Source organism: Mirounga angustirostris, unplaced genomic scaffold (genome assembly GCF_029215605.1).
Source record: "Mirounga angustirostris isolate CCGP_5_RB_7025 unplaced genomic scaffold, mMirAng1.0.hap1 SCAF_5, whole genome shotgun sequence".
NCBI classification, from domain to species: domain Eukaryota; kingdom Metazoa; phylum Chordata; class Mammalia; order Carnivora; family Phocidae; genus Mirounga; species Mirounga angustirostris.
The window spans coordinates 143434124-143460469 of NW_026991713.1; the positions used below are offsets into that span (position 1 = coordinate 143434124).

General features: G+C 44.4%; 2 protein-coding genes across 19 annotated transcripts in view; one reads left to right on the forward strand and one right to left on the reverse strand.

Annotated features, from left to right (window-relative positions):
- The window catches only part of GLYR1 (glyoxylate reductase 1 homolog), a 34903-nt gene extending 18984 nt beyond the window's left edge, over positions 1–15919 (reverse strand). For 4 of the 14 annotated variants that reach the window (XM_064592501.1, XM_064592497.1, XM_045874897.2 and 1 more), the window contains exons 1-5: positions 15788–15915; positions 14713–14749; positions 13571–13650; positions 4111–4249; positions 3330–3572 (exon numbers count right to left, since the gene is read on the reverse strand). In XM_064592501.1, the coding sequence (XP_064448571.1) occupies positions 3330–3572; positions 4111–4249; positions 13571–13650; positions 14713–14749; positions 15788–15825 (537 nt within the window). In that variant the 5' untranslated portion in view covers positions 15826–15915. Of the gene's footprint in view, positions 1–3329; positions 3573–4110; positions 4250–13570; positions 13651–14712; positions 14750–15787 lie in introns of all 14 variants that reach the window. The other 10 variants (XM_064592498.1, XM_064592495.1, XM_064592500.1 and 7 more) reach the window with 8 other exon arrangements.
- A 51-nt stretch (positions 15920–15970) lies between these two features.
- Positions 15971–26346, forward strand: part of UBN1 (ubinuclein 1) — a 39136-nt gene continuing 28760 nt past the window's right edge. The window contains exons 1-5 of one of the 5 annotated variants that reach the window (XM_064592491.1): positions 15971–16723; positions 21226–21513; positions 24812–24898; positions 25474–25569; positions 25937–26071. In XM_064592491.1, coding sequence (XP_064448561.1) covers positions 21265–21513; positions 24812–24898; positions 25474–25569; positions 25937–26071 — 567 coding nt within the window. In that variant the 5' untranslated portion in view covers positions 15971–16723; positions 21226–21264. Of the gene's footprint in view, positions 16724–21225; positions 21514–24811; positions 24899–25473; positions 25570–25935; positions 26072–26346 lie in introns of those variants that run through there. The other 4 variants (XM_064592492.1, XM_054507477.2, XM_045874904.3 and 1 more) reach the window with 4 other exon arrangements.

The following is a 26346-nucleotide window of genomic DNA, read 5'->3' on the forward strand; positions in this document are numbered from 1 at the left end:
TGAGTTCTATGAAAGCAAGACCTCTGCCAATTTTGTTTACTCTGTATCCCACGCAGGGAGCCATGCCTGGCACAGAGGAGATGCTCGCTATTTACTGAAGAAGTGAACATGAGAGGGGCCTGGTCTAACTATCATGCTGCTTTATCACTAGACATCTGGCTTATGTGGGGCTGCTCAATCAACACGTGCTGAACAAAGAGATATGGGGAAAAAAGAGGCCTAGTGTAGAAGTGTCCCAAGAACGTCCTGCCGCGATGGACATGTTCTGTATCTGTCCCCTGTGGCTAGGGGCAGCACAGCTCTAGTGACCTGCTTAAGGTCTCAGGATAGGAGAGTGGGGTGGAGACACTGGCTCTCCATCTGGCACCAGCGGAAGGCCTCGACTCCCAGTCAGCAGTGCCTGAACCACTCGGGGATTTGAGGAGAGCCACAGCCCTGAGGGCTCTGTGCTGTCAGGGTGCTGTGTGCCCAAAGCTGCAGTTCTTCTCAGCCCAGGACTTGGAAATGAGAGCCCCTGAGAGAGGATGAGGGCACACCTCTCACACCACAGTTGAGGCACGAACCCAGCCTTTCCCTGTATGCACGCAACTGACGCCTCTGCGTCAAAAGGTCAGCCTTTTCCACTAATCCTCACAGGACAGGGGATTATGGCTCCGAATGGCTATCATCCGAGACTTTGCCCAGTTATCAGCCTAGGCTACTGCTGTTTCAGAAAGAAGTCATTACTGTAGCAACACACACTCTTTTTAGACCGCAGGACCTATTAGATCAGAAGATGCACCAAAATTCCAAGCCCAGATTCCCTACATCTCTGAAGGTGCTTAATTAAAACCAACTGTCTGAACTGAAAGGGCTGTGTCCGCCCTGCACCACTAACCATACTCCTTCCTCTCCAGCTGACAAATCCTTCACTAGAGGCTGGCCAAGCAAGGAGACTGTAGGAAGCATTGCGCTAAGGGTAAAGAGCAAGTAGACCTCTTGGCAGGGGACCTGACTCCAAGAACGGCAGCAGAAATGTTACTATCCCCTGATTAATAATTCAGATTCAAGGGCAAACTGCTTTTCCCTGGGAGCCTGTGAGAAGAGTCCCTGCAGTAAAGCCCGGTGGCGGCCTCGGGTGACACTAAAGCCACTATGCTCTCGCTGCACAACAGGCTCCTGCCAGACACTGACAAACATAAAGCCATTTTTCAAATGCGTGGTGCACAGCACACTGTTCTTGATGCTTTGCTCTTGTTACTCATTTAATTCTCACGACAAACCTGAGAGACAGGTATCACTATTATTCCCAATGATCAGATGAGGAAACCAAGGCAAAGGAAGTTGGCCAAGGCCACACAGCTGCAGCAAGTTACGGAGTCACAGTTCCGACTCAGACCTCCTCCTCACCTCTCCTGCACACTTCTCTTTTTCCAAAAAGATGTCGTTTCTCTGCAGGGCCAGCACGGAGTTGGTGAGATCCACGGCTTTAGAAAGCAGAAAATAGGAATTTGGAGAACAGTATAAAACCTGACAGCTCAGATGCCTCTGGATCCCCAGGAAATCAATTCAATTGGATCAAATTAGAACACACCCCCTGAAAGTTCTTTCTGCACCACAGCTAGCTGTTTTCTCCACCTTCTCCACCTCTGGCTGGCAGTTCCCTGTGCTCACCGTCAGCCAGGGCTGTCCTGACCGCTAGTCACTCTGTCTACTCTCAGTCCCAGGTTGTCTGACAGTGAGAAGGACTTTCTCTAACACAGTGGTCACAGAGTGGCAGCCCACAGGCTCAATCTGGCCCAGAGATGTTCCTTGGACCTAAAAGTATTTTAAAATTTTGAATTAGCGTGTAACACATAAAATTGGAATGTTACACATAAAAATCAGTATTTCTACCTTCTCTAGAGGAAAAACCAGACGACCTGGCAAAAGTTGGCTGGGACCCCATGGACAGAGCAATGACTTCCCCAGAGCACCAGCTGCTGCCACCCCTAGTGCTCTCAGTGTGGAGGCAGGTCAGGGCTGCAAACCCTCAGCCAGCCTCCCCTTGCTGCCATGACCTGTCTGGTCTCGCTGGTGTCTGAATTTGCAGGCCGTGATCTGATGTGGTCTAGTGTTTTGTCAAGGCCTTATCACCCAACTGTTTCTGCCAGCCATCTGGCTCCTGTCCCCTTGACTGTGCTCTAACAGTTCTCCCCTGTGTTTTCACAGACTACCCCCTCCATCTCGAATCCTCTTCCCTTGGCTTTTGAGACTTGACCTACATCTTCTCAGGAAGGTGAAAGTTACGTTATTTCCACTTTATTTCACTGTGATGGCTCCTCCGAATCCTTCCAACTCTGACGTACGGGTATTTTCCCTGCGAAGCAGAATCCTGCCCTTCACTCTGCGCCCTCCTTACTTTCTCTGGAGACCAATCCCACTGGGCCTCAGATATACTTTGTATGTATTCTCCAACATACTTCTACATATTTGCCTCCCGCATCTACATTCCATCCCGACATTAGTTCAAGTCTCCCTAATAGCCTTGGCATCACCTCAAATTCATCACATTCAAGACAGATCTAGTCCTCTTGCTCCGTTCGCCAACCCTACTCCTGACTCTTGCTCTTGAGAAAGTTATTACCATTTTCCAAACAAAAACCTGAAATCATCTCCCTCCCCCCTTCCTCTGTAACCCGTTGCTAAATCTTATGAGCCCTTCCTCTGAAGTGCCTCTCAGGCAGTTCTTTTCAGTATTTGCTATCAGGATAGCTCCTTGTATATAAATGCAAACCTGGGTTTAGCTTTCTGACCAGCTTTAGCCTTTTTCTCTGCCCTCCACCATTGCTAACATGCAGCTTGGAGCACTCCACCACCCTGACACCCAGCCCCAACAAGTCTGTGGCCCCCTATGGACCCATGACAGTAAATACTGCTTCAGTAGACCTCGCGGCCCTCCACAATCCAGTGACAACCCACTTTTAGCTCTCTGCTCTTCTCCTTGTCCTCTACCTATAATGAGAATATCCACGCCAACATCAAGCCCTACACAGGCTGGGCCCTCTGTCTCTGGAATGCCTTCCCCTCTTCCTTAAGCCCCTTCCCGTGCCAGCCCTTGCATGCTGGCTCAGGTGGACTGTTCTCCTGCCTCGACCATTTAGTTGAATGAGAAATCCTTTGCTGCCTTGTGTTCCTATTTCATGCCTGTGCCCCCAGGCTGAGTCCCTCCCCTGGTCTGCAGGATTCTTTAGGGCAGCGCTTAGCACAGGTTTCTACGTCCACTCAGTGAGCCGAGGCACTGTAGAGCTCAACTCTTTCACAGACAGAAGGAAGTCACTAATCCCGGAAGCTGCAGAGGTAAAACAAACCTTCTCATCCTTTGGGGGCCGACCCCGTTTTCGGGGACTTTGCTCTTGGGCTCTTTTCAGAGGGGACTTGGAGCCTCTCTCTGAAGAGCCTGAAGACACCCTCTTCTTTCCTTCTCCCATGTTCTTCTTCACCTTCCCTTCAGACAGGCTAAGCTTCCGCTTCTCATCACCTGAGTTTGGCCTACTTCTCTCCTCACTGGAATTACGCCGATTCTTGTCATCAGCAGAATTGTGGGACGATGTCTGAAAGTTTAATAATAACAATGATAGCCACCACAGCAGCCACTGCCGCCACCACCGCCACTTACACAAGCCACACCCTAGGAGAAGCGCTTTACATGTGCTATCCACACAACAACCCTATGAAATAGGTTCTGCTATTGCTTCCACTGATACTTGGGGAAGCAGGTAAAGTCAAATCACTTGCCTGTACCCAAAGCTAAGAAGTGGGATTTACACCCAGGCAGTGGATATACCCAAGAACACTCCTAATCTCTAGGATGTCAAAGGGAGAAATGCCTGTGTTGTACTCAAAAGCTGAGATACTTCTCCTGAGTCCAAGTGACTTTCCTAAGAAGAGCAATCTATTTCAGAAAAGTCTGCCGCATGCATGGAGTTTCAAGCTGATAAGCCAAATGCGGATACCCTAGAACTGAAGTAGTGTTCTCGCCATTGGCATGGCATAAGAATAGAGTTTGGGTTTGGGCCATATTTAATCTGTTAGTTACTACGCCAAAATAACCAGTTAGATGCTGGAATAAAGCAAGAATCAGTCTCTCACCTGGTCTTTCCCTTTGGCTCTCCGGAGGAACTCTTCAACAGCATCCACAGCCTGCTGGAATCGTTTCCCCTTGTTGATCTTGATCATTTCCTCCTTGTGCGCATGGTATGGCTTTAGCTGTTCCACTTTGATCCACGCACTAGCAGAAAACACATACAGAAAGGGTATGATCCACACTGCCCATGCCATAAATTATCAATTACCTCATCACAACAGAATGCAAATATCCGTTTGGTTTAACTGGACTTTGAACCAGGCCTGCCATTTTTTCAAAACATGTTACCACCCACCCCAAACTCTTGGGGTATTATAAAAGTATGTCTTCCTGAAACAAGTCAAGCACAACCACCACCACCAAAACCAGAATATCCTCCACAAGTTGCAGGCTATTTATGTCCATTCTCGTTCACCAGCCTTCCACACTAAACCACACATCGCCTGCCACTTGTGCAGGGCAGGGGTAGCCTGGCGATGTTCTTCCATTCTCATCACAGGGGCCCCTCATGGACCGAGGGCATCAGGAAGCATAATCGACCACAGCAACATCACTGCCCAGTCAACACCCAAACCAGAATGACAATCTGTCATCAACTGAGAATCAGGGATGCACCCATGGCTCAAGAAATGCAGCATGTGAAATCTGCTCCTCTTTGCGATATTTGTTGATAAATGATCCTGTCTGTGGCTACTAAACCACACAAAACAAGTGACACATGATTTGGAATTAGGCCAGCAGTTGTAATAGGAGGTCTTTAGAAACAAGATTCTGCTTGTGATTAAAGGTACAACATACCCTTATGATGTTTATTTTTTAATTCCTACCATCAATGTGTAACACATGCAAGTAAAAAAGCCATCACTTGTCAATTCTGGAATATCTGGCCTACCAGACTGACTTGAACAAATCTGCCCCAGCTGGCTTCCTGTGGTTTTTCTAAATGACATTCAGCGTCCCAGTACAAAGGAGAGGATTTTATAGGCTTGGCGAGGTAACAGCTAATTTATATACATTTTTACTATGTAATACTCACAAGTCTCATAGCATAACCTTCTGAAAAAAGGGGTCAGGTTAAGGATAGAGAAACTGAGCTATCCCACTAACCTAGGGTCCTCTCCTTTAGAGATAACTGGAGAATATTCACTAATAATAGTAAAAATGTGGGGCGCCTGGGTGAATTAGTTAAGCGTCCAACTCTTGATCTCAACTCAGGTCTTGATTTCAAGATGGTGAGTTTAAGCCCTACACTGGGCTCCACACTCGGAATGGAGCCCATTTAAAAAAAAAAACAAGTGCTAATCTCTACATAAAAATAGTTTAGCCAACCCACCTACAGCCACCTATGATTTAAGTGTTATGCTAATAATCGTGACCATGGATCTGTACAAACACAATAGCCGTAGGACTATCAGCCTATAAATGTGATAGCAAACCAGGACTAAGCATGTTATCTATGGCTAAACAAAGCCACAGAGAACTGAACGATGAACAAAGACTCAGATGCTGTCTCACTGCATAAAGTTCCAACCAGGTGAGGTAAGCAGGTACCTTCCAGTGACTAACTCATCTTAAAGTCTGAGACTTGCTATGATAGAATGAATTGGTCTATTCTATGGGGAAGAAAAACGGAATTATATTTTGACCTTACATTGCCTGGCAGGTACACCACTGAATGGACCCTCCTGCTTCTCCTCCCATTTAGTGTTTCTAAGGACAGACCACCAGAGCAGATGCAAAGCCACACATGCCCTGAAAAGCAGGTTAAGCTGTCCTACTGAGATGACGCAAATACCAGCGATAAGGCTTAAAGGGCCACGTGCTCTGGACATGCCTCTTCCTTCTCTGGGCTTCAGGTTAGAAGCTGAGACCCACACAAGTTTTGGTGTAAGATCAATGGTGTGGTTTTATGGAGCTTCCTGAGATGGGACAATACACTCTAGGCATACTAATCCCTGCCTTTCTCTCCCCACATGAACCAGAGGAAGTGGAGAGGTAAGGACATGTGTGGAGGAAGCACCAATAATCCATGCCCATTTTTCCATTGAAGCATTTTAAGTGGATTACTGATTTCTGCCAGAAGAATGGTACAGTCAAAATTCCATTCTGGCATTTGCATCCTAAAATGAAATTTTCCTCTCTGACCATTTTTGAAAAGTGAAAATGGTTTGCTAAAAGAATGGACAGTATAAATATCAAGAGGATAAATCCAAGAAATATTAATCTAGTTAAGAAATCAGCCTATTGTTGAAGCACTGTAAAACTGTAAATAAAAAGCCAGCCCAGGGCGCCTGGGTGGCTCAGTTGGTTAAGCAACTGCCTTCGGCTCAGGTCATGATCCCGGAGTCCCGGGATCAAGTCCCGCATCGGGCTCCCTGCTCAGCAGGGAGTCTGCTTCTCCCTCTGACCCTCCCCCCTCTCATGTGCTCTCTCTCTCTCATTCTCTCTCTCAAATAAATAAATAAAATCTTAAAAAAAAAAAAAAAAAGCCAGCCCACCAGAGCCCTAGTTGGATTACCTCTTGAAATCGAGCCAAATTGAAATCACTTTAGCCTTCCGAATAGAGTTTTTTCTCTAAAGGCTATATTGCAAAACCCTGTCTCCTTAAAGAGTATGCTTTTCAGCCAGGGCTTCAATAATGCACCATTCTCACTGAGGCCCATCAGCTGGGCCTGGTATGCAACTGGTGCTCAATAAATAATCACTGAGTAAATGATGCCTTCCAAGCATATTCAGAGGGGCTGGAATGATGGCCCCTGGGTTAAATGTTCTAAGGCTTTGGTGGCCTTTTCTGGTTGTTGCTGTTGCCTGTACATTTTTGTTTCTGTTTTATCATGACCCTGAGATTGAGATTTGAGCTGCGATCAAGAGTCGGGACGTTTAACCGACTGAGCCACCCAGGTGCCCCCGTTTGTTATTATTTTTTTAGGTGACTTCTGTTTCTGTGATATGAGCTGCGACTTATGATTTCCTTCTTATCATCCTCCTGATGCCTGAAAGGAGCTGGATCTTTTCTACCTAATTTGCTATTGGGCTGGGAGTAAAAAATCAAGCTTAGTCAAGTGGTGTGTAAAATATGGGCCTTTGCTTTTACGTACAAGGAAGTAAATCCCATTGTTTGTAGTGGCAATCAGTGATGTCATTACAAAGAACAAAATGGAAGGTCCCTTAAGATACCTGGTTAAGTGGAAGAAAGCAAGATGCAGAGCAGTGTGTGAACTACATTATCACTTGTGTAAAAACAAGGAAAAAGGAATATGTAATTTCTTGATTCTGCCCACAGTATCTTTGGAGGGACATGCCATAAGAAGCTAGTATAAGGGCGCCTGGGTGGCTCAGTTGTTAAGCGTCTGCCTTCGGCTCAGGTCATGATCCCAGAGTCCTGGGATCGAGCCCCGCATCGGGCTCTCCGTTCAGCGGGGAGCCTGCTCCTCCCTCTCCCACTCCCCCTGCTTGTGTTCCCTCTCTTGCTGTCTCTCTCTCTGTCAAATAAATAAATAAAATCTTTAAAAAAAAAAAAAAAAAAAGAAGCTAGTATAACTGGATGCCCAAGGGCTGGTAACTGGGTGGCTGAGGGATAGGAATGAATGGAACTGTTTCACAGTTCATAGCTTAATTTGGGGGGGAGGTGCCATAAACATGTATTATCTTTAAGAAACAACAAATCAACAATAAAGGTCTCTGCTATAGAACATGGGCTGCTCTACCCAGAGGGCTGCTCCCATGACTTCCTCAGGTGGGTAGCTACTGCCTGGTTGCAGGTGTAACTGCACCTGTAACACAGCCAGGAGCAGCAAACTTACCCTGGTATTCTGATACACCTCCTGTAAATTCTTTTCATTTGCGAATATAAACTTTCCACTATAAGCCACTCTCAGATTACACACTCCACTCAAAATGAAATTAAACACCTCACATTTTCAAAAACTTCCATAATTCTGACCTGCTTTCCCCTTAGGTTAAAATCATACCATGTACACATCATATTAAACATGTGGGTCTACGAATAATCTCCAAAACTCTCACGTATGTGTCTCAGACTTTGCATGACACAATGACCTGGGTGGGGGTGGGAGGGAGAACACACACGTGTCAGCACAGTCCAAAGGTGAGAACAAAGACGGGGACAGAAGACATGAGTTGCTTTTCCATCTAGATTTGAGTAGTACTGAGCAAATGATTTGTATGTTTGCCCTGCTTTAAAACCACCGAAAGAGGCTGAAGATTACTGAGTTGTTACAGCTACAAGTCTAAGCTGTTCATAAATCAAGACACCCAAAAACCCACAAATCAAAAAACAAAACAACCAAAAAAAAAGCCACAAAGAAAATAAGAGTTTGTCAGTTAATCTCAAGCAATGATTATCATACAGACATCAACAAAGACTTGCAGATAAAATAGATTTAGAAGATTCTCTTTTCAAAACTTGAAAACATTCCCAAATGCTGGAGAAGGCTTTCAAGCTGCGCTGTCTATGCCAATATGGTCAGCTGCTTCTTTTGTGCCAGATTCTTTAATTCTGGTGCATGACACACCTGCTCCTGGAGTCCACTGTCTCAGCCATGAGGGGAGTCACCCGTAGGATGGATGCTGGTGCTGGGAGAGGAAAATCTACTCAGTGCTCTCTAGGACAGGTATTGTCCAGCCCTGGCAGAGGGACATTGCTGGCTCAGTCCAAATAGCAGCGCGCTCACCATCCATTTGGCTCCGTTCTCCAGCTATTGCACAGTGTTGGATGTAGGGAAAGCAGGGCGATCAGGTGCCAGGTGAAAAGAAAGAGGGATGCTCGGATGGCTCCAATCTGCTTGTAATTACAAGCTACAGGTTCTTCTCCAAGAGTTACTTTAGTACTCACTTCATACCTTATATCTGCCTTGATGAAAAAAGTATTTCAGGTTGGGATCCTGGACATTCTATCACTGAACTCCACAAATCTCCTGCCTCTCAGTGTACAAATCTGTTAAAAAGTGAGAACCAGAACAAATATCCTATCCATTTCCCGAAATGGCTGTTGTAGGATCAGGTATGAAGACTGCTACAGAAACTCTCAGGTGGTCATTTGGGATCTACCCTCTTTTGCCAGTAGTGTTCTCTTGAACCGTTTGTCTCTGAGCGTTTTTGAACACCCACAGACTAAATGAGCTCCCTCCATTCTGCCATCCATGGCCACTGATGAAAACTTCAAACCCCGAGCTCAGTTTCTATTCTGATGGGTAACTCCCTGTCCAAGGTGAGCTCTCATGTGCCTGAGACCACAACTGTGGGTGGAGTCACCTGGCAGAGTAGTCCAAGTTATGCTAAAGTTATTTTTCCCTTTGTATCTCCATGAAATAGAAAACAACCATAAGTAACCCCCATACTGGCCATCCAGGCTCAGACAGCTGAATCCAGCCATCTTACTAAGTCCTTCCCCTTCCAGGGTTGGCTGGACAGGACATCGGTTAGGAAGGTCTGGTCTTCTCTCTTTCTAACAGAACATCAACACAATTTGTCAGATGTTTTGACAGAGGAAGGGAGAGAGAAAAACTAGTTTTCTCGAAGACTGAAATCTTTATCTTTCTTTTTTTTTTTTTTAAGATTTTATTTATTTATAAGAGAGAGAGAGTACAAGTCGGGGAAAGGGAGAAACAGGCTCCGTGCTCGGATCACGACCTGGGCTTAACTGACTGAGCCACTGAATTCTTTATCTTAAGGAACTACCCTTTTCACTCTTTAATAAAGATCCCTGCTAATATTAAAGAAATCTTATTTATAAATATTTTCCCCCATACATAGTGTTCAGTTTTGAAAAGGAACGTCTCTGACTGAATCCTATATTGCTCAGAAATTCAGGAGCAGCCCCATGGGGTCAGGCCCTATCCACCAAAGTCAGAGCCTCGTAACTAACATGTGCAAGGAGCATATGCCCCTCTCCCTTATATCAAGCACCAAAGGTGAGGTAGAGCCCAGTTTCTTCTGGAACCACCTATAGCCTTACCCTTCACAAAGCAGTACTCATCTCTAAAAGTCCACTTGTACTTCCCATCTAAAGCGCTTCTCAAAAGTCTGTTTCCTAAAGTACTTCTTACGCATGCCCTAAACTTGGTCACCACAGCATTTGTTCTACTCACAGTGCCGCTATCGGAAATGTCTGATGATTTATGAACAGGTCAGTGTTTACCTCCTTAGGGTCATTCAGCATTTCATCAATTCTGATTGTGCTCTTTTTCAGACTTTACTTTTTCACATTAAAGAATCCTACTCTTTGATCTGACTTGGTCCCCTTTTCTGATCTTAATTAGTTCCATCAGATCCCTTTGGGAGCATGGACTCAACTGCACATAGCACTCCTGGCAAGGCACAGCATAGTTTTTCCATAAAGATAGAACAATTGAAAAAAAAAAAAAAACGTGGAACAATTTACTGTTTTGTGTTTGAAGCCTTTTTGGTCAAAAGAAAAGACCTGGGGGCCCCTGGGTGGCTCAATCAGTTAAGCGTCTGCCTTGGGCTCAGGTCATGATCCCAGAGTCCTGGGATCAAGCCCCGTGTCTGGCTCCCCACTCAGTGGGGAGCCTGCTTCTCCCTCTCCTCCCTGCTTATGCTCAAATAAATAAATAAAATCTTAAAAAACAAAAAAGCAAAATAAAACAAAAAAACAGACCTGGCTGAAGTCTTTAGGAATTTCCAATACAAATGCCTTCCTTTTTCAAACAAATCCTCTCTAAGTTTCCCTTATTTAAAGCCACCTGCTTCTTACCAGCTATTCTCTCCCTTGTAATATATATATATGTCCACCTGAAGTTTACTGAACCCCTGCTGTATACCACACCACCCTACGAACAAGTGGCACTATTTCTCCTGCATAACTACGAGGCAGGGAACATCATCCCACATGTGGGCAAGGACACAAAGGCTTAGAAAGGTGAAAACAGCTTGCCCAAATTGTAGGGCAGTGAGATGGCATCTGAATGCACAGCAGGCCAGCATCAAATCCAGAGTTCTTTCCTCAAAGTAATTCCCTGGATACTTCACCTTCACATAATTTAAAGATAGTAAATAATGTCTGCTCATCACTGATCACTAAGAACCCTTCTCCCTTCAGAGAAGTGCCTGGAGATCCTTACCCATTTCCTTTCATTGTCAACCGCCTAGCCACAAAAAGATAATGTGTTGGTCCTGTGACAACTTATTTTTTAATAAGTTTTTATGTGGAATTCTACCAAGGGAGTTTTATAAGCTTAAAGATATTATATCTAACAGTTGCCCCAAATCCACTTGCTTATGAATCCCCTCAAAGAATTTTAGTTAGAAATCACATCACCACCACCACCACTACTAACACCATTAGGTTATTTTTGTGTTCAATAAGTGCATCCCTTTCATTGGCTTCACTTGTGTACCTGATTAAGTACTGAAATGCACTCAACTCCAATTTCCTGTCTCACCTGTAGTATTTTTTATACATAGGCATCCGTTTACTCTTCTGACCTTCTGGCATTTTTTTAAATTATAAGAACACAATGGCTTTCAGGCCTCCTGTAATCTGATCAAGCCCCTACTTCCCAAGAGTTTCCACTTTTGTTTTAGACTTGTACATCTTTGTTTAGCTAACCAAATTGGGTCAACCATATTGCCTGTTATTCTCAAGCACAGTTCTTTACCCCAGGTGGGGAGGCTCTCTCTGCCCACGCATCCAACTTAACACCCAGTTGCTCACAGTATTCCCACTGCCTGCACTGCCCTTCTTCTTCCTGTCAATTCAAATTCTATCTGTCCTCCAGAGGTAGATTCTAACTCCATCTCTTCCGTCACCCTTTTTTTTTTTTTTTTTGATGTGGAGCTCGATCCCAGGACCCTGGGATCATGACCTGAGCTGAAGGCAGACGCTTAACGACTGAGCCACCCAGGCGCCTCCCCCACCTTTTTAAAAGATTATTTATTTATTTGACAGAGAGAGGCACAGCAAGAGCGGGAATACAGGAGAGGGAGTGGGAGAGGGAGAAGCAGGCTTCCCGCTGAGCAGGGAGCCCAATGTGGGGCTCGATCCCAGGACTCTGGGATCATGATTCTGAGCTGAAGGCAGACGCTTAATGACTGAGCCACCCAGGCACCCCTTCCATCACCCTTCTATGACCTGACTGTTCCCCACTGATCTCTCCTTGTTCTAGAACGCTTTAATAGTCACCTGTATCACTTACTCTGCACTTATTCCCATCTGAACTGTTTATGTCTTGTCACCTGAATTCCTGAAAGGCAAGGACCACAACATTTGCTTTTCTCTGGAAGTTCCTTTTGGTGTCAACAATTCGAAGTGTGGCTGTACAATTAGCACTTGTGTTATATACCAGGACAATCTTTCTTGTAAAGTCAGTGGCATTACCAGAACATTCTAGCTTCCAGAGTGTCTCTGGCTCTCACAGCTCTGGGCCAGTGAATCCCTTGAGTACTGTCATCAAAAGGCTGCTAAGTTGTTTTGTGACAGAGAACTGGGTATATTGGTATACCTGCATGGTGAAGATAAACATGCCATTTAAACTCTAACCCAGGGGGTGCCTGAGTGGCTCAGTCCATTAAGTGTCTCCTTCAGCTCAGGTCATTATCCCAGGGTTCTGGGATGGAGCCCCTTATCAGGCTCTCTGCTCAGTGGGGAGCCTGCTTCTCCTTCTCCCTCTCCCCCTGCTTGTGCTCCCTTGTGCATGCTCGGTCTCTTTCTCTCTGTCAAATAAATAATAAAATATTTAAAAAACAAAAACAAAACAAACAAAAAAACCCCTCTAATCCAGGCTGAGCACTCTGGCATATAAACTCCTGAATGAGTGAAGAACACTGTTTATAAGAGGTTTTGCTATAGAATATCATATATCACTTTCTAGGAACATGTATTTTAACCATTGATATTAGATTCCTCAGAAAACTCAAATTTTTCAAACCCCAGACTACATTTTTCTCTAAAAATCGTAAGTAGAAATGCAAATACTTAAACCATCTAGCTACACCCAGGTAATTAAATCCATGTAATAACAAGAAAGCTGAACAAATCACTGGAAACTCAGGTAAATACGCATTCTCCTCCTCACTGTGACCTACATGGTCTATCACAGAATCTCAAATGAATGGTTCTGATTTCACTGTAAACCTCATACGTGAACCACAATGATAACCAGCCATTAAAAGAGAACCAAACATGGCCCCAATAAAAAGAACTACCTATGGGATTCGATAAAGAGATGTGAGAAATAATCTTATTGTGATTATCATATTTAGAAGATAGTGAGTCCTATTTCTCACTTGACTGAAGTTGTTATTGGCCCCAGGACAATTTCTAAAAGCTAAGAATAGTACCTTTTATTTAGGTATAAAGCCAGAACAATATGCCTGACAGACTACAGTAAAAATGAACTAGGGTCCTTAGAATATTCTCACAAGCAGCTCAGATCCAGGGCAACGCCCAAAGGGAAAGTGAAACTCTTGATGAGCACTACTCACTGATCTTCTGTTCCAAAAAACTTCACAAAGAAGCATTTCTTTCCACGTGGTTTCTTCAAGTCTTTGGGTGGATTAACAATCTGGGGAGTAAAGGGGGGGGAAAGGTTTTTCCACACTTCTAAGTTAGTAAGAAAAAAAATGAAATAAAACAAAAGGAACAGGCTTAAATAGAACCCAGGCAGTACATGTCCAAGTCTGGCGCTTTTCTACTGAGATGTGTGGAAATGTGCAAATATTCTAGAAGTTCCCTACATCTACCATGTAGCAGTGTTCAGTAGGTAGAATATCCCTTCTACTGCAATGGCTCTGTTTTAAAAGCATAAGATCAACATCAACTCCCCCAACCACGTGACCCTGTCATCACTGAAGAAATGCAGAGAACACTTTTACATATACTTCAGTGAAGTAATGATGTTAGATGGTGACTACTCTTACCGTGGTAAGCACTGGGTAATGTATAGAATTACTGAATCAATATGTTGTATACCTAAAAACCACTACGACATTGTATGTCAATTATGCTTCAATTAAAAAAAAAATTGTGCAGGAAGAGTTGAGACAGGTAATGATGACAACGAAGAACAACTGAGGCAATGAAAATGCCATATTGTAAAGAGACAGTCTAAAGACATTTCCTGGGCTCCTAGCAAGAATATAAAAACAGAACATTTGGAAAGCTATGACGGATCGCCTCATGCAAAATCTGGAATGCCAACTTCTGCAAAGATGCACTGGAGCAGCACATATGGTAACATGGAAAGAAGATTTAAACTTAGTTGGGACAAAAATACTTTGACTTTTCACTAACCTACATTTAGATTCCTCTCTTCCTGGAGAATTTATTTTCTTCTCCTTTTGTTACATTTAAGTGTAAAGCTAAATTCAAATTAGAATTGATTTCCAGGATTAAAAAACTTCACCAAAACCATCTCTGATTCAAGAGATTAGCACTCACTGCAGATTAAATGATCTGGCTTATATTATATTGTCTTTTCTAAATAAACGGAGAGTAGAGAAAGAAAAACTGTTATTTAAATAGGTCCAGTTTAACTAAATGCCAGAAATTGAGGGGAGTGAATCTTACATTCTCCACCTTCTCAAACTCAACTTCAGATATCTTCCATTTGTAGCAAGACACTCACCTTTCCTGGCCAAGGAGGATACCGGCCGAGTTTCCCCCTAGAGAAAACACACAGTCAGCATTTGCCCTAGAAAAGCCAGTCCATCTCCTTCAACCCACTCAACATGAAATTTATTTTCCTAACTCTCCACCTGCAACCTCAAGTGCCAAAACAAAAGCTGGCAAACAGTAGTTCTTAATCTGGCTTCCACAGCTGGGCCCAGGAGCCCCAAACTCTTCAGAAATGGAATACAAAAGTGCATAAGGTATGTGCATTCTTTTGGTGACAAGGAATACAGAACAACAAAACCAATCAAGAGTCACTTGTCTAGAGCCTCCCTTGACGGGGGCTGGGGGGTAGTTTGCTCTGTAAACACAGACTTCCCCTTACAAAGTCTGGTTTAATTCACCGTGAGACCAGCCCGGCTTTGACAAATGCTAATGGAAACCCTCCTCTGGGTCGAGAAGTGAGCTACGTCGCTCCAGGGAAGCGGCGACAGTCAGTCTTGGTTCGGGCGGTTGTCTGGCACACAGAAGCAGACCACGAGAGGCACCCAAGAAGGCAGTGGTCACTGCCAAGCCTTCGGCTGTAAAGGAGAAGTCTCCCTTCCATTTCTTCGCGGGGCAGCGCCAGCAGTCCGGTTTCGACACCCCCAGCCAAGCCGCCCGCACAGGTCGGTTCCATCGCAACGCGAGTTTTGACGGGCTTGCCCAGGCGAGATGGCCCCGCGGGCTCCCCGGCTCTCCCGCTTTCTGGGGAGCCTCAGGAAGACCCCAAGGACCCGGCGTCCGCGGGAGCTGTGCGGCGCCGGAGACTCCCTTCACGGTGGCCGCCGGCGTGCAGGTGCGGAGCGAAGCCCTCCCCCGGGCGGCCCTGGGGCTCAGAGCCCGGCCCGCCGCGGCCACTCTCGCCCTCAGTCCCCCGGGGCCGGGCTGCCCCTTCCGCCCGGCGTCGCTCCCAGCGCCGGCACCTCGTCTCGCCCTCTCTCCGCAGCCTGGAGCGCATAGAAAGGCAGCTCCGGGGCTGGTCGTGAACCCCGCGCCCAGCGGGGGAGCTCCCCGGCGCACCTCGTTTAGCCCTGGCCGCCCGGACTCACCACACCAAATCGCCGAGCCGCAGACTCACAGCCGCCATCTTACCACCCAACCACCGCCGACGCACGGGCCGCCGGGAACATCAGGTCGCCCCGGCGCCGCCCATTGGAGTGCGCCCGGCCACGTGACGGGGGCCGGCTGTCACCGGCCACGCCGCTGCCCTGACGTCACCGCGCCCGCAGGATTTCATTGGCCGGCCGAGCGGCACGTGACCCGGGTGCCGCGGTCTCGGCGCGCCGGAGCCCGGAGACTCCCGGCTCCTTCCCCCTCCCTCCGGCTCGTGACAACGAAGCGCCCGCGGTCTGAGGCGGCGGAGGTGGCGGCGACGGTGTAGCCGTTCGAGTGCGCGAGGGAGCCGGCCCTGCGGCCCGCCCCGCCCCTGGGCTCTGGCCTCCAGCCCCCTCCCGTTTGCGCTTCCGTTACGGCCGTTACTCCTGCGCGGGGGCCGGCCGTGTCTCCGCACCGGGAGCTGCCCTGACGGACCTCGGCGCGGCCTGGAAGCCAGCCTCCGCTCGCGCCCAGGGCCCGCGCCGGGCGGGCTCTGAGTGGCCTCGCCCGGGGGGCGGACGGGTCTTTCGGTGCGCGCTTTCTAACGGCCGGCGTCCGGGGAGCGGCTCGGAGCCCGCGTCCGCCGCCTCGAGTTCTCCCGGGGCGCCACTGCAGCCTGCCCAAGGTCCCGAGCTGCTCGACCGACGTGGAGCCGGCGTCTCTCCACTTCCTCCGGGGCCGGCGCAGCGGCACGGCCGGCGAGGCTCCCCCTGGGCGCGTGGGGATCCGGCCATGGGCCGCGGTGCGGGTTGGCCGCCCGCCGGGAGGCATGGCTCGGGGGCCGGCCGCTAGCAGCGCCGCAGCCCGGGCGCCCGGGCCGGCATGAGGACGGCCGCGGGGGGACGAGTGCGGCCCTCGGGGCCGTAGCCTGCGTCGCGCCGGGGACAAAGGTGCGTGTCTTTGTCGGGACCGGGCTCTCACGTACGCCTTGTTGTAGTTTGACACTTTTAGAGAAGTTGGGAGCTGGCTGTTGAGACAACAGGAAGGCAGATGCTCGCGTAGTTTCAGTACGTGAAAACGAAGTCATTGAATGGGGAACTGTTCACAGCAGTTCAGCATAGGGCCCAAACGCTCCGGGTGGAAAATAACGATTTTTGAAAAGGTCCCAATCCCAGTTGCAGACTCCAATGTCTAAGTGTCGACTTAGAGTTTTACTTGAGTCGCCCTCTGCTTGAAAAGGTGGCGGAGGTTCACGCATCTCCTGTAGGTGTTTTTGTTATAGGGGGACTTTGGTTGTAAGAGTGTTTTTTTGTGTGTGTTTATTTGTTTAGCGAGTTGGCTTGTCCGCAGCTTGGTTTTTCTTAGATTTCAGTTTCCCTAAAGTACCGGCAGTTAGTTTCAGGAGCTGTCATTTACTGTTTTATATTGCCTTAAGGACAAACCGGTAATTGAAAGCACATTTAAGATTCCAGGAAACGATTTCATAAAATTCAACACGCGTTCCTAATTTTAAAACTCTTAATTTTTGAGCAATCGAAGGATATTTTAATGGTTTGATAAAATATGTGAATTTTAAATCAACATCCCAGTGGACCTAGAGGCATTCCCATGAGAGTCACAGCATGGCAAAGAATATATGTTTAATATTATCCTGTAAGTTCTAGCCAATGCAATAAGACATGAAACAAAAATAAGAGACATTTCAGAAAGAAGAAAAAAATCTCCGGGAATGACAGGACAGCCTATGGGGGGGGGGGAGCCATTAAATGAGTTCAGTAAGGAGACTAATTACAGGGGTGCCTGGGTGGCTCAGTCCTTAAGCCTCTGCCTTCAGCCAGGGTCCTGGGATCGAGCCCCACATCGGGCTCCCTGCTTGGTGGGGAGTCTGCTTCTCCCTCTCCCACTCCCCCTGCTTGTGTTCCCTCTCTCGCTGTCTCTCTGTCAGATAAATAAGAATCTTAAAAAAAAAAAAAGAATACATAATCATACAAAATTAAGTTTTTCTGTTTCACTGATAATCAGTTTGAAAATACAACAGTTAAGAGGATGTATAATGAAAAAAAATGTGTAATTCCTGGGAATAAACCAAGATGCAAAAGAAGGCTAGTGTTTCTTTGATAACACCAGTTGAGGTTTTTTGGGAGGGATGTTTTTGTGTGTACAATACTGTGCTTTTATTTAGAATGATGTTCAACTTGTTAAAATTGAGTATTTAAATACCTAGTTTTTCTTAAGTCTTTTAAGTTTTACTCCCACATTTTTTTAAAAAATATTTTTATTTATTTTGAGAGAGAGAGGAAAAGAGCAGGGTCCAGAGGAGCAGAGGGGGAGGGAGTAGAAGGGGGAAAGAATCCCAAGCCAACTCCAAGCTGAGTGGGATGCGGGGCTTGATCTCAGGACCTGAGATTATGACCTGAGCCCAAACCAAGAGTCATTGAACCAACTGAGCCACCCAGGCGCCCCCCAATTACAAATTTAAGAATAGGGGGCGCCTGGGTGGCTCAGTCGTTAAGCATCTGCCTTCCGCTCAGGTCATGATTCCAGGGTGCTGGGATCGAGCCCTGCCTCTGACTCCCTGCTCGGCGGGAAGCCTGCTTCTCTCTCTCCCACTCCCCCTGTTTGTATTCCCTCTCTCGCTGTCTCTCTGTCAAGTAAATAAAATCTTAAAAAAAACAAAAAACAAATCTAAGAGTAGTTACATAAAAATAAAAATAAAAATATTTGACCCTTGACAAAGCTTCAGTTAAGGTATCAGTTTAAAAAATTACGTTCCGCTAAACAGTGAACTCTTTTTGCAATGTTGAATACCCTTAAATGTTTTAAGCTGCATTTAAAGTTTTTTTTCTTGTTTTTTTTTTAAGTTTTGTTTTTGTTTTGTTTTGGGCGTGGAGCCCAGAGCCAGTCTTGAACTCACTACTCTGAGATCAAGACCTGATCAACCTACTGAGCCACTCAGGTCCCCTGCATTTAAAGTTGTATATGTTTTTTCTCTCAAATACTTCAAACTTCTAAAATGGTAAACTTGTAAGCCTGATGGTAAAATCTTTCCAAAGACATAACTCATGTAATCTGATAGATGTAGCAGTCAGGTCTAAATGAACACTTTCAAACTTCTATTTTTTTAACCATTTCAAATTAAAATTGTAAGTCTAATAGGTTAATCATTAATATGTCTGATTTTTCTTAAATGTTTCAAATAATTTAGTAACAAGTAGCAAGTAATTATGATGATTATAAAATTTAGTGCAAAATCTAACTACTAAGTGTTAATATGTTACAGGTTTGATTTACTTTATTCTCTAGTCTTATTTCTAAAGTCACACAACTGAGAGAAGCAGTTTTACCATCTAGGTGAATGAAGTTACAATGTCTAAAATTTGGACCATGATAAGGTTACATTTTAAAAATTACTTCCTGACAGGGACAGGAACCTGGTTGCCCCTTCCAGGGTGAACTTCCTATTATCCCATCTGTTAACTTGAAGGTTCCCTTCTTATAGTGTGACTTTGCCTGCTGTGTCAGTGGGGGACCTTTAAGCCTCAGCTTTCAGCTGTGATTTATTTTCACAACCCAGGGCATCACGAATGTCCTGGGGGCCTTCAAAGGTTTTTTTAGAGGAATTTCTTTCCAACATTTTAGTGCATGATGGTTTTTTGCACTACCAACCTGTTTTGCTGCTAATCACTTTGCTGCCTACTTAAAATAATTTTAACTCTTCATTTTTAGATATTTTATTGCCTGATCGTAGCGATCACAATTTTTGGTCATAGTAGAAAAAAATGAACATTACATGTATGCAAGTAGACATTCTTATATGTGGATACATGTGATATGTGTAAATCTTCCTGAATTAGTTACTAATCATTCATTACTGTCAAAATACAGTGAGCTTTTTTTTGAAACTTGTCAGAATGATTCCTAGTTTGACCTGAAATAATAAACAGGCTGGAATAACTATTATTTTTAAAAGAAGAATAATAAAGATGAATTTTTTATTGAAGATATTAAAATATACCATAAAAATTTTTCAAAACAGTATAGTTTTGGTTAAAGAATGTCTAGATATACTAGACTAGACTAATCTAACAGGTTGGATTTCCGTAATAGATCTTAAGATGTCTAATACATTAGTATATAGCATATGCCAAGTCAGCAGGGGAAAGAAAGGTTAGTGATTGATGCTGGGAAGAAGCCAAGTTAAAGAGTTCAGTGTGAAAACTAAATTAAAATTTCTTTTATACCTCACTTTAAATTAAACAGTCACGAAGCAGGAAAAAGTAGTTGTAAGAGGTATGAAAAGCATTGTATATCTATATCAAAATTTATAGATTATAAGAATAAATCACTTTTAAAAAGCTGCAATTTTTTCCCAACCATTCCCTTAATGCTGGATATCGAGGTTGTTGTACCATTTTCCTGTATAAACAAGGCCGCAGTGAATATTTTTATTTAGTGTCATGGTAGAAAGTTCATACTAGAGTGTGAGTTTAAAAAAGCAGGACATAAGATTATACCTGAAGCACACACACAAAAACTATATATATAGTGTGTGTGTTTGGATATTTATATTCCATAAACCCTTGGTATTCTGAGCTTTACAATCTATTTTGACCATTTCCAAGCAACTTTGAAGGTCTTTGGCATGTGATAATTTTTCACTTTGCCGAGGCCCAGTTGTGGGTGGACAGAGGCTGGTGTGTTAGGAAGTGAGCCGAGCCACACTCCTGAGACACTGGTTTTTTTACTTACTCCAGAGGAGGCAGTACCTTCTGTGAGCTGTTGAAAACTTTCTCATTGTAAATACGGGCCCTAAATGTAAGTGTACTGCTGGTGATGAAAATATAGAGATCTTAAGAAAGATGATTGTCAGCCAGAAAAAAAAAAAAGTGTTAGATAAATTAAATGAAAAATATTCTCTGGTGGTGGTTGCAGTTTTGAGGATTCTTTAAGGCTCTATCAGCATGGGTTCTCTAACATATAAGAACTATTGACTAGGCATAGAAAAAAAGACTAGAAAGAAGTATGTTGAACACTATCTCTGATAGGATTTGGGGTGATTTACATTTATATTTAAAAATGGTATATTTAAGATGAATAGTATTGAAGAAGAAAAAGCAGTAAGTGGTAATTAAGATCAACTTAACAATGGATTCTTTTTTTTTTTTAAGATTTTATTTATTTATTCATAAGAGACAGAGAGAGAGAGAGGGGGGCCGAGGGAGAAGCAGGCTTCCCGCTGAGCAGCGAGCCTGATGCGAGACTCGATCCCAGGACTCTGGGATCATGACCTGAGCCAAAGGCAGATGCTTAACCATCTGAGCCACCCAGGCGCCCAACAATGGATTCTTCTTGACAATGAAATTCTTTTAAGCTTGAATCTGAATAGCTGAACAGGAAAAATCATCATTTTTATCATCTTGGTTTGACCTGGCCCTTCTTTTAATGTTAACAGAAGCCATGCAGTGACACCTGCTAAGACTTGTTGGTAGCCATGTCGGAGCCCCACAGGGTCCAGTTCACCTCTCTCCCAGGTTCTCTGAATCCTGCATTTTTGAAGAAATCCCGGAAAGAGGAGGTTGGGGGAACAGAACAGCATCAGGACTCTGAGCCGGCTGCAGCAGCTGTTCGGATTACACTCACCCTCTTTGAGCCAGATCACAAGCGCTGTCCAGAGTTCTTCTACCCGGAGCTGGTGAAGAACATACGAGGGAAGGTGAAAGGCCTTCAACCTGCAGATAAGGTACACCCCAGCAGCCCCAGACTCAGTCTGCAGATATAATGTGTGGGACATCCTGTGCAAAAGGGACTTCTGGAAGGTGGAAGCAAGATTAGAAAAGCTCTGGCTATCCCAAGATCACGGCACTCAGTCCAAAGCAGTTACAAGGTGTGCTGGTTTTGCCTCTGGGCAGGAAAGAATAGAATTCTTTCTAGAACCATTCTCCTGGTTTATGCTAGAGAGAACACTGTACATCCAAGGCTAATATGAATTATGGCTAATAATAAACAATGAAGCCTTTCATGCCAAGGTGTACATGTTATGTGTAAATGTGACCAGCCCCTGGCTGTTACAGCACTGGAATTTTGTGCTGGACATTTTTCTTTTCCAATGGAATCTCACTCTGCCTGGTGTGAGGGCAGACAAAAAAAGACACTGACTGCTCATGTCTTCTGAACAGTGAGATTCGGGATAGTTTCTTTACTTGGATGGATAGAAACCTATTTTTGTGGGAGTTTTTTTATATTTTGTTTGTCAGAATTGGGTTGTACCTTTCAGGTCTTTTGAGAATCAGTTTGATTTCTTAAATGTTTTTTAAAATGACCTATTTATTTTCCTGGCAGATTTGTTATGCTCTTTAGTATGGAACTTCTCAAATATGCACAGAATAGGAGAGTAGTATAATGAGTCCCCATGTACCCATCACCAGCTTCAGCTATTACTGATGTTCTGATAATTCATTAACATTGTAAAATTAAAAAAAAACTATTTACTGAATTAAATACATTAAAAAGTGCATATATGATAAATTCATAACTTGATGCGTTTTCACAAATTCAACACACCCTTGTATCCTGTGCCTGGATTGTAAAATGTAATATTTTCCAGGACACCAGAAACCCTCTTCCTGCCCTTCCAAAATAGTACCCACGCCCACTGCCCTGATTTTCGACAGCTTAGATCAGTTTTACACATTTTTGTGTTTTACATAAATGGAACAGAATCCTACAGCACAGGTAGGAAATAGGTGAAGAGCACAAGCACCTACCCTGGTGCACTATGCTAGGCTCGGAGGCAAAGGTTAGTAGGGTCCCGCACTTGGAGTATTTTGGTCTCTAGAGTGGCTCTTAGTAAAATGAGGATCAGCCTAGTACCTGGCTGACAGGGTGTTTGAGGGTAGAATGATATCATGTAGGTACAATTTTTAGCGGCATAACTCAGTGGCCAGTGTTCCTTCCTTCTAATTCACTGTTGTGCTGTTGGGGGTGAGTGCCGTTGGTTAGGAGGATTATCTGTTTTCTTTGCTCAGACAAAAATGTGTTTCCTTGATTAAGATCTGATTAGCTGAATGGAGGCCAGGAAGTTTGTGCCAAGGGTCAACCTTTTATATGAGGGCTATTGGGCAAGATGAGAAAAAATAATTTCAAATCCGTTCATAATTCCTTTTCCAAAGTAGGAATGGGATCTTTTTCCTTGAGAGGAAGAGACAGTAGCAGGAATTGGTTGAGGTCTTTATATATGGGCTCAACTGAAATTAGAACTCTAGTGCTCTGATTTCACCTTTCTGAGGGATCTAGAAGTTCTTCTCCATTGCAGAAAAATGTTTGGAGCATACACAGAGAACTTTGGATTCAGTTTCAGGGGATTCAGTCCTGGACTTCAGATTCAGAACCCTGAATCTTTGTGTCTACTCTGTGGTTTTCAAAGTATTATGTAATCTGACAGATTCATATAGTAATTCAGTTAGCATATGTTTCTTATAATGTAAAGGCACTGGATGAGATGCTGAGGACTATATAAAGGTGGAGAAGCCACTATCCCAGCCTCAAAGGAACTTTCAGTCTTGTAGGTACTTTAGAATTATGCCAAAACAGGTACCAGGAGTTACAATGTGGCAGTTGTTTAAGTCTGATACAAATATAAAGCCCTGCAGGGCTTGGACAGCAGAGAGCTTACATCCTGGATGCTGTGTTTGGACAGAGTTGGACCTTCATGCATGCAGGAAGTAGTACTTTTTGGACAACTACTCTTTGCAAGACATAAGAGAGTACACGTTGTATCTAGTACTGCTCTAGATTGGTGGAATTTTTTTTTAACCTTTTTTTTTTTTAGATTTTATTTATTTGAGAGAGAGAAAGAGCACACAAGAAGTGGGAGCACCAGAGGGAGAGGGAGAAGCAGGCTCCCTGCTGAGCAGGGAGCCCAATGTGGGGCTCGATCCCAGGATCCTGGGATCATGACCTGGAGCCGAAGGCAGATGCTTAACCGACTGAGCCACCCCGGCGCCCCAGATTGGTGGCATTTCTTAAAATTATTTTAATCACTTAGATTATATGTGATCATTATAGAAAACTTTAGAAGGTACAGATGAGTGCATGTTTTAAAGACCACTCACTTGTGGCTCTTATATGTACATTCCACAATATCTCATTTAACTGGTCCTTCATGAGTGGATGGGATTCCAGTGGGCAGAGATGGGAGGGTGGGGTAATAGAGTTTTGTCTTAAGATAGGCATCCAATCTTTAGTGATATTGGTCTACTCTGAAGTCTTAAATGTATTTGGCATAGGAGTCTTTTATTAAAATTAAGTTTCCTTGCCAGAGAAGCTTAAAGTCCAACTCTGGAAAATTTACTTGAGAAAAATGCAACAGTAAGTTTATGGAGTAGAAATAAACTTTGGAAAACCACATGAAAATATTTGGAATGCATATTGACATTGGGAGGAAAGACGAGATTACTGATCCATCAAGATAAGCTTCCAGGGAAAGGGAATGCTGTGAACCTGGTTTTGACTTTTGGTAGCAGTGAAGGAAGTCCAAGTTCATACCACTCTACTAACCAATACAGCAGAATAGCTCTCAAGGGCTTGCACTACTTTCACTGCGTTCTTAACCTTTTTGAACTATTGACTGCTTTGGAAGTCAATGAAGCCTATGGACCTTCTTAGAGTAATATTTTTAAATGCGTAAAATAATTTTTAGGGTTACAAAGAAAACCAGCTGTATTGAAACACAGTTCTATACAGGTTGAGCATCCCTAACTAAAGGTCCTTTGCTATGTTTGGAGCCCTCTAGGACCTAATGCTCTGGTGGGTGATTGTAGGCGTTTAGTTTTGTTGAATTACATGAATGGAAACTTTATTTTCTTAAGCAACGAAGGTAAACACTTTTGGGACAGTAGCATGTATTTTTTCTTGTCTTTTTTGAAACAGTTGTTTTTATTATGCAGTTTATGCGTATTGAGTAGTCAGTGCAGGTATTATGAATAGGATTGTGGGAATTTTTTTGTGACTCTTATTTTTGTGGAATGGTCTCTTTACAGAAGAAAGATCTCTCAGATCCTTTCAATGATGAAGAAAAGGAAAGGCATAAAGTGGAGGCCCTTGCCCGGAAATTTGAAGAAAAATATGTAAGATTCCTCTCTTGGGCAACAAAACAACCTCGTTGAGTGGGAGAGGTTTCCAGACATTTTTATGTTCCTTTAGTGGATTATCATCTAAACAAGTACAGAGGTTGGAGAGAACAAAATGCAGTTATTAGATAAATGCATTAAGGTACAGACAATGCATGTGGCAGGCACTAGTATATGACGCTAAGTGGATGAATGAGCAAGAAGGGTGTTTTACTCCTAGAATTTATGCTTAGAATAAGAGTTTTGATACAAAGCATACAAAGCCATTTAGTTCCTTCTGTCTTAGGCCATTTTGTGCAGATACAGATCTGTTCTATTTTAGAAGGTCTTCAAGGGAATGGGGTTTGGGGTGGGCTTAGGGGTGTGTGTGTGTGTGTGTGTGTGTGTGACCCACTGATTTACAACCTTTAGTCACTAGTTGATGGAATTCAAGGCAACAATTAATTCTGTGTATCAGAAAAAGCACGTGACCTTAGACTTAAAACATTTGTTGTTAAGAGGATAGGCCTTATGCTATGGGTTTTTACCACAGTTACACGTGGAAAAAGCACATGACCTATTTTAAATTTTAGGGTGGAAAGAAACGTAGAAAAGATCGGTTACAGGACCTGATTGACATGGGGTACGGTTACGATGAATCTGACTCCTTCATCGATAATTCTGAGGCGGTAAGTCTTTACTGAAAATGCCATTGGAACCACCACACCCCAGCTTCTATTGGTGATGGCCTGGAGGTGGAGATTGGGTCAGTGTGCGCATGCCCTCTGTGAAGAAAAGGCTGCCCTGGTGAGTTAGAGAGAGAGGAAGTGACATGCTTGATCTGGCCATGGTTCCCTCACTGAAAATGATGACCAGATCTGTCCAAACACCTTTGAGCTAGGACATTTGTAGTTGACCAGAAGCAGGCCTTAGCACGCTGTCTGAAAAGTGGCAGAAGAACAGAGTCATATCTGCTCTGTCAAGACCCACTCTGCACCTTTGGACTATTTATTAGTACCAGAACTTGGAGCTGACCATTTGTTTTCCCCCCTTCAGTATGATGAGCTTGTTCCTGCTTCTTTGACTACAAAGTATGGAGGATTTTACATTAACTCTGGAACCCTGCAATTTAGACAAGCATCAGAATCTGAGGATGACTTCATTAAAGAAAAGAAGAAAAAATCTCCAAAGGTTAGAACGATCCTTGCTTTTGGATTTCAGAAGTGCTTTTTTTACATGACTTTATAAGATCAGTAGGTGACTTGCCAGAATGTCTGCTGGTTTAGGATGGCTCAGGAGCTTGGTGGAAAGGCATGAGCCCTGCCGAGGCTGACAGGTCACTACTCACACCTGTACTGTGGCCAGGTGCTGTGGACCTGGAGGTGTCCACGCCTGTGTCCCAGCAGGCTCGGCAGGGATTCGTTTCTCAAGGTGGTCTCAGGGTGGGGACTAGGGCAGTGAAGGGT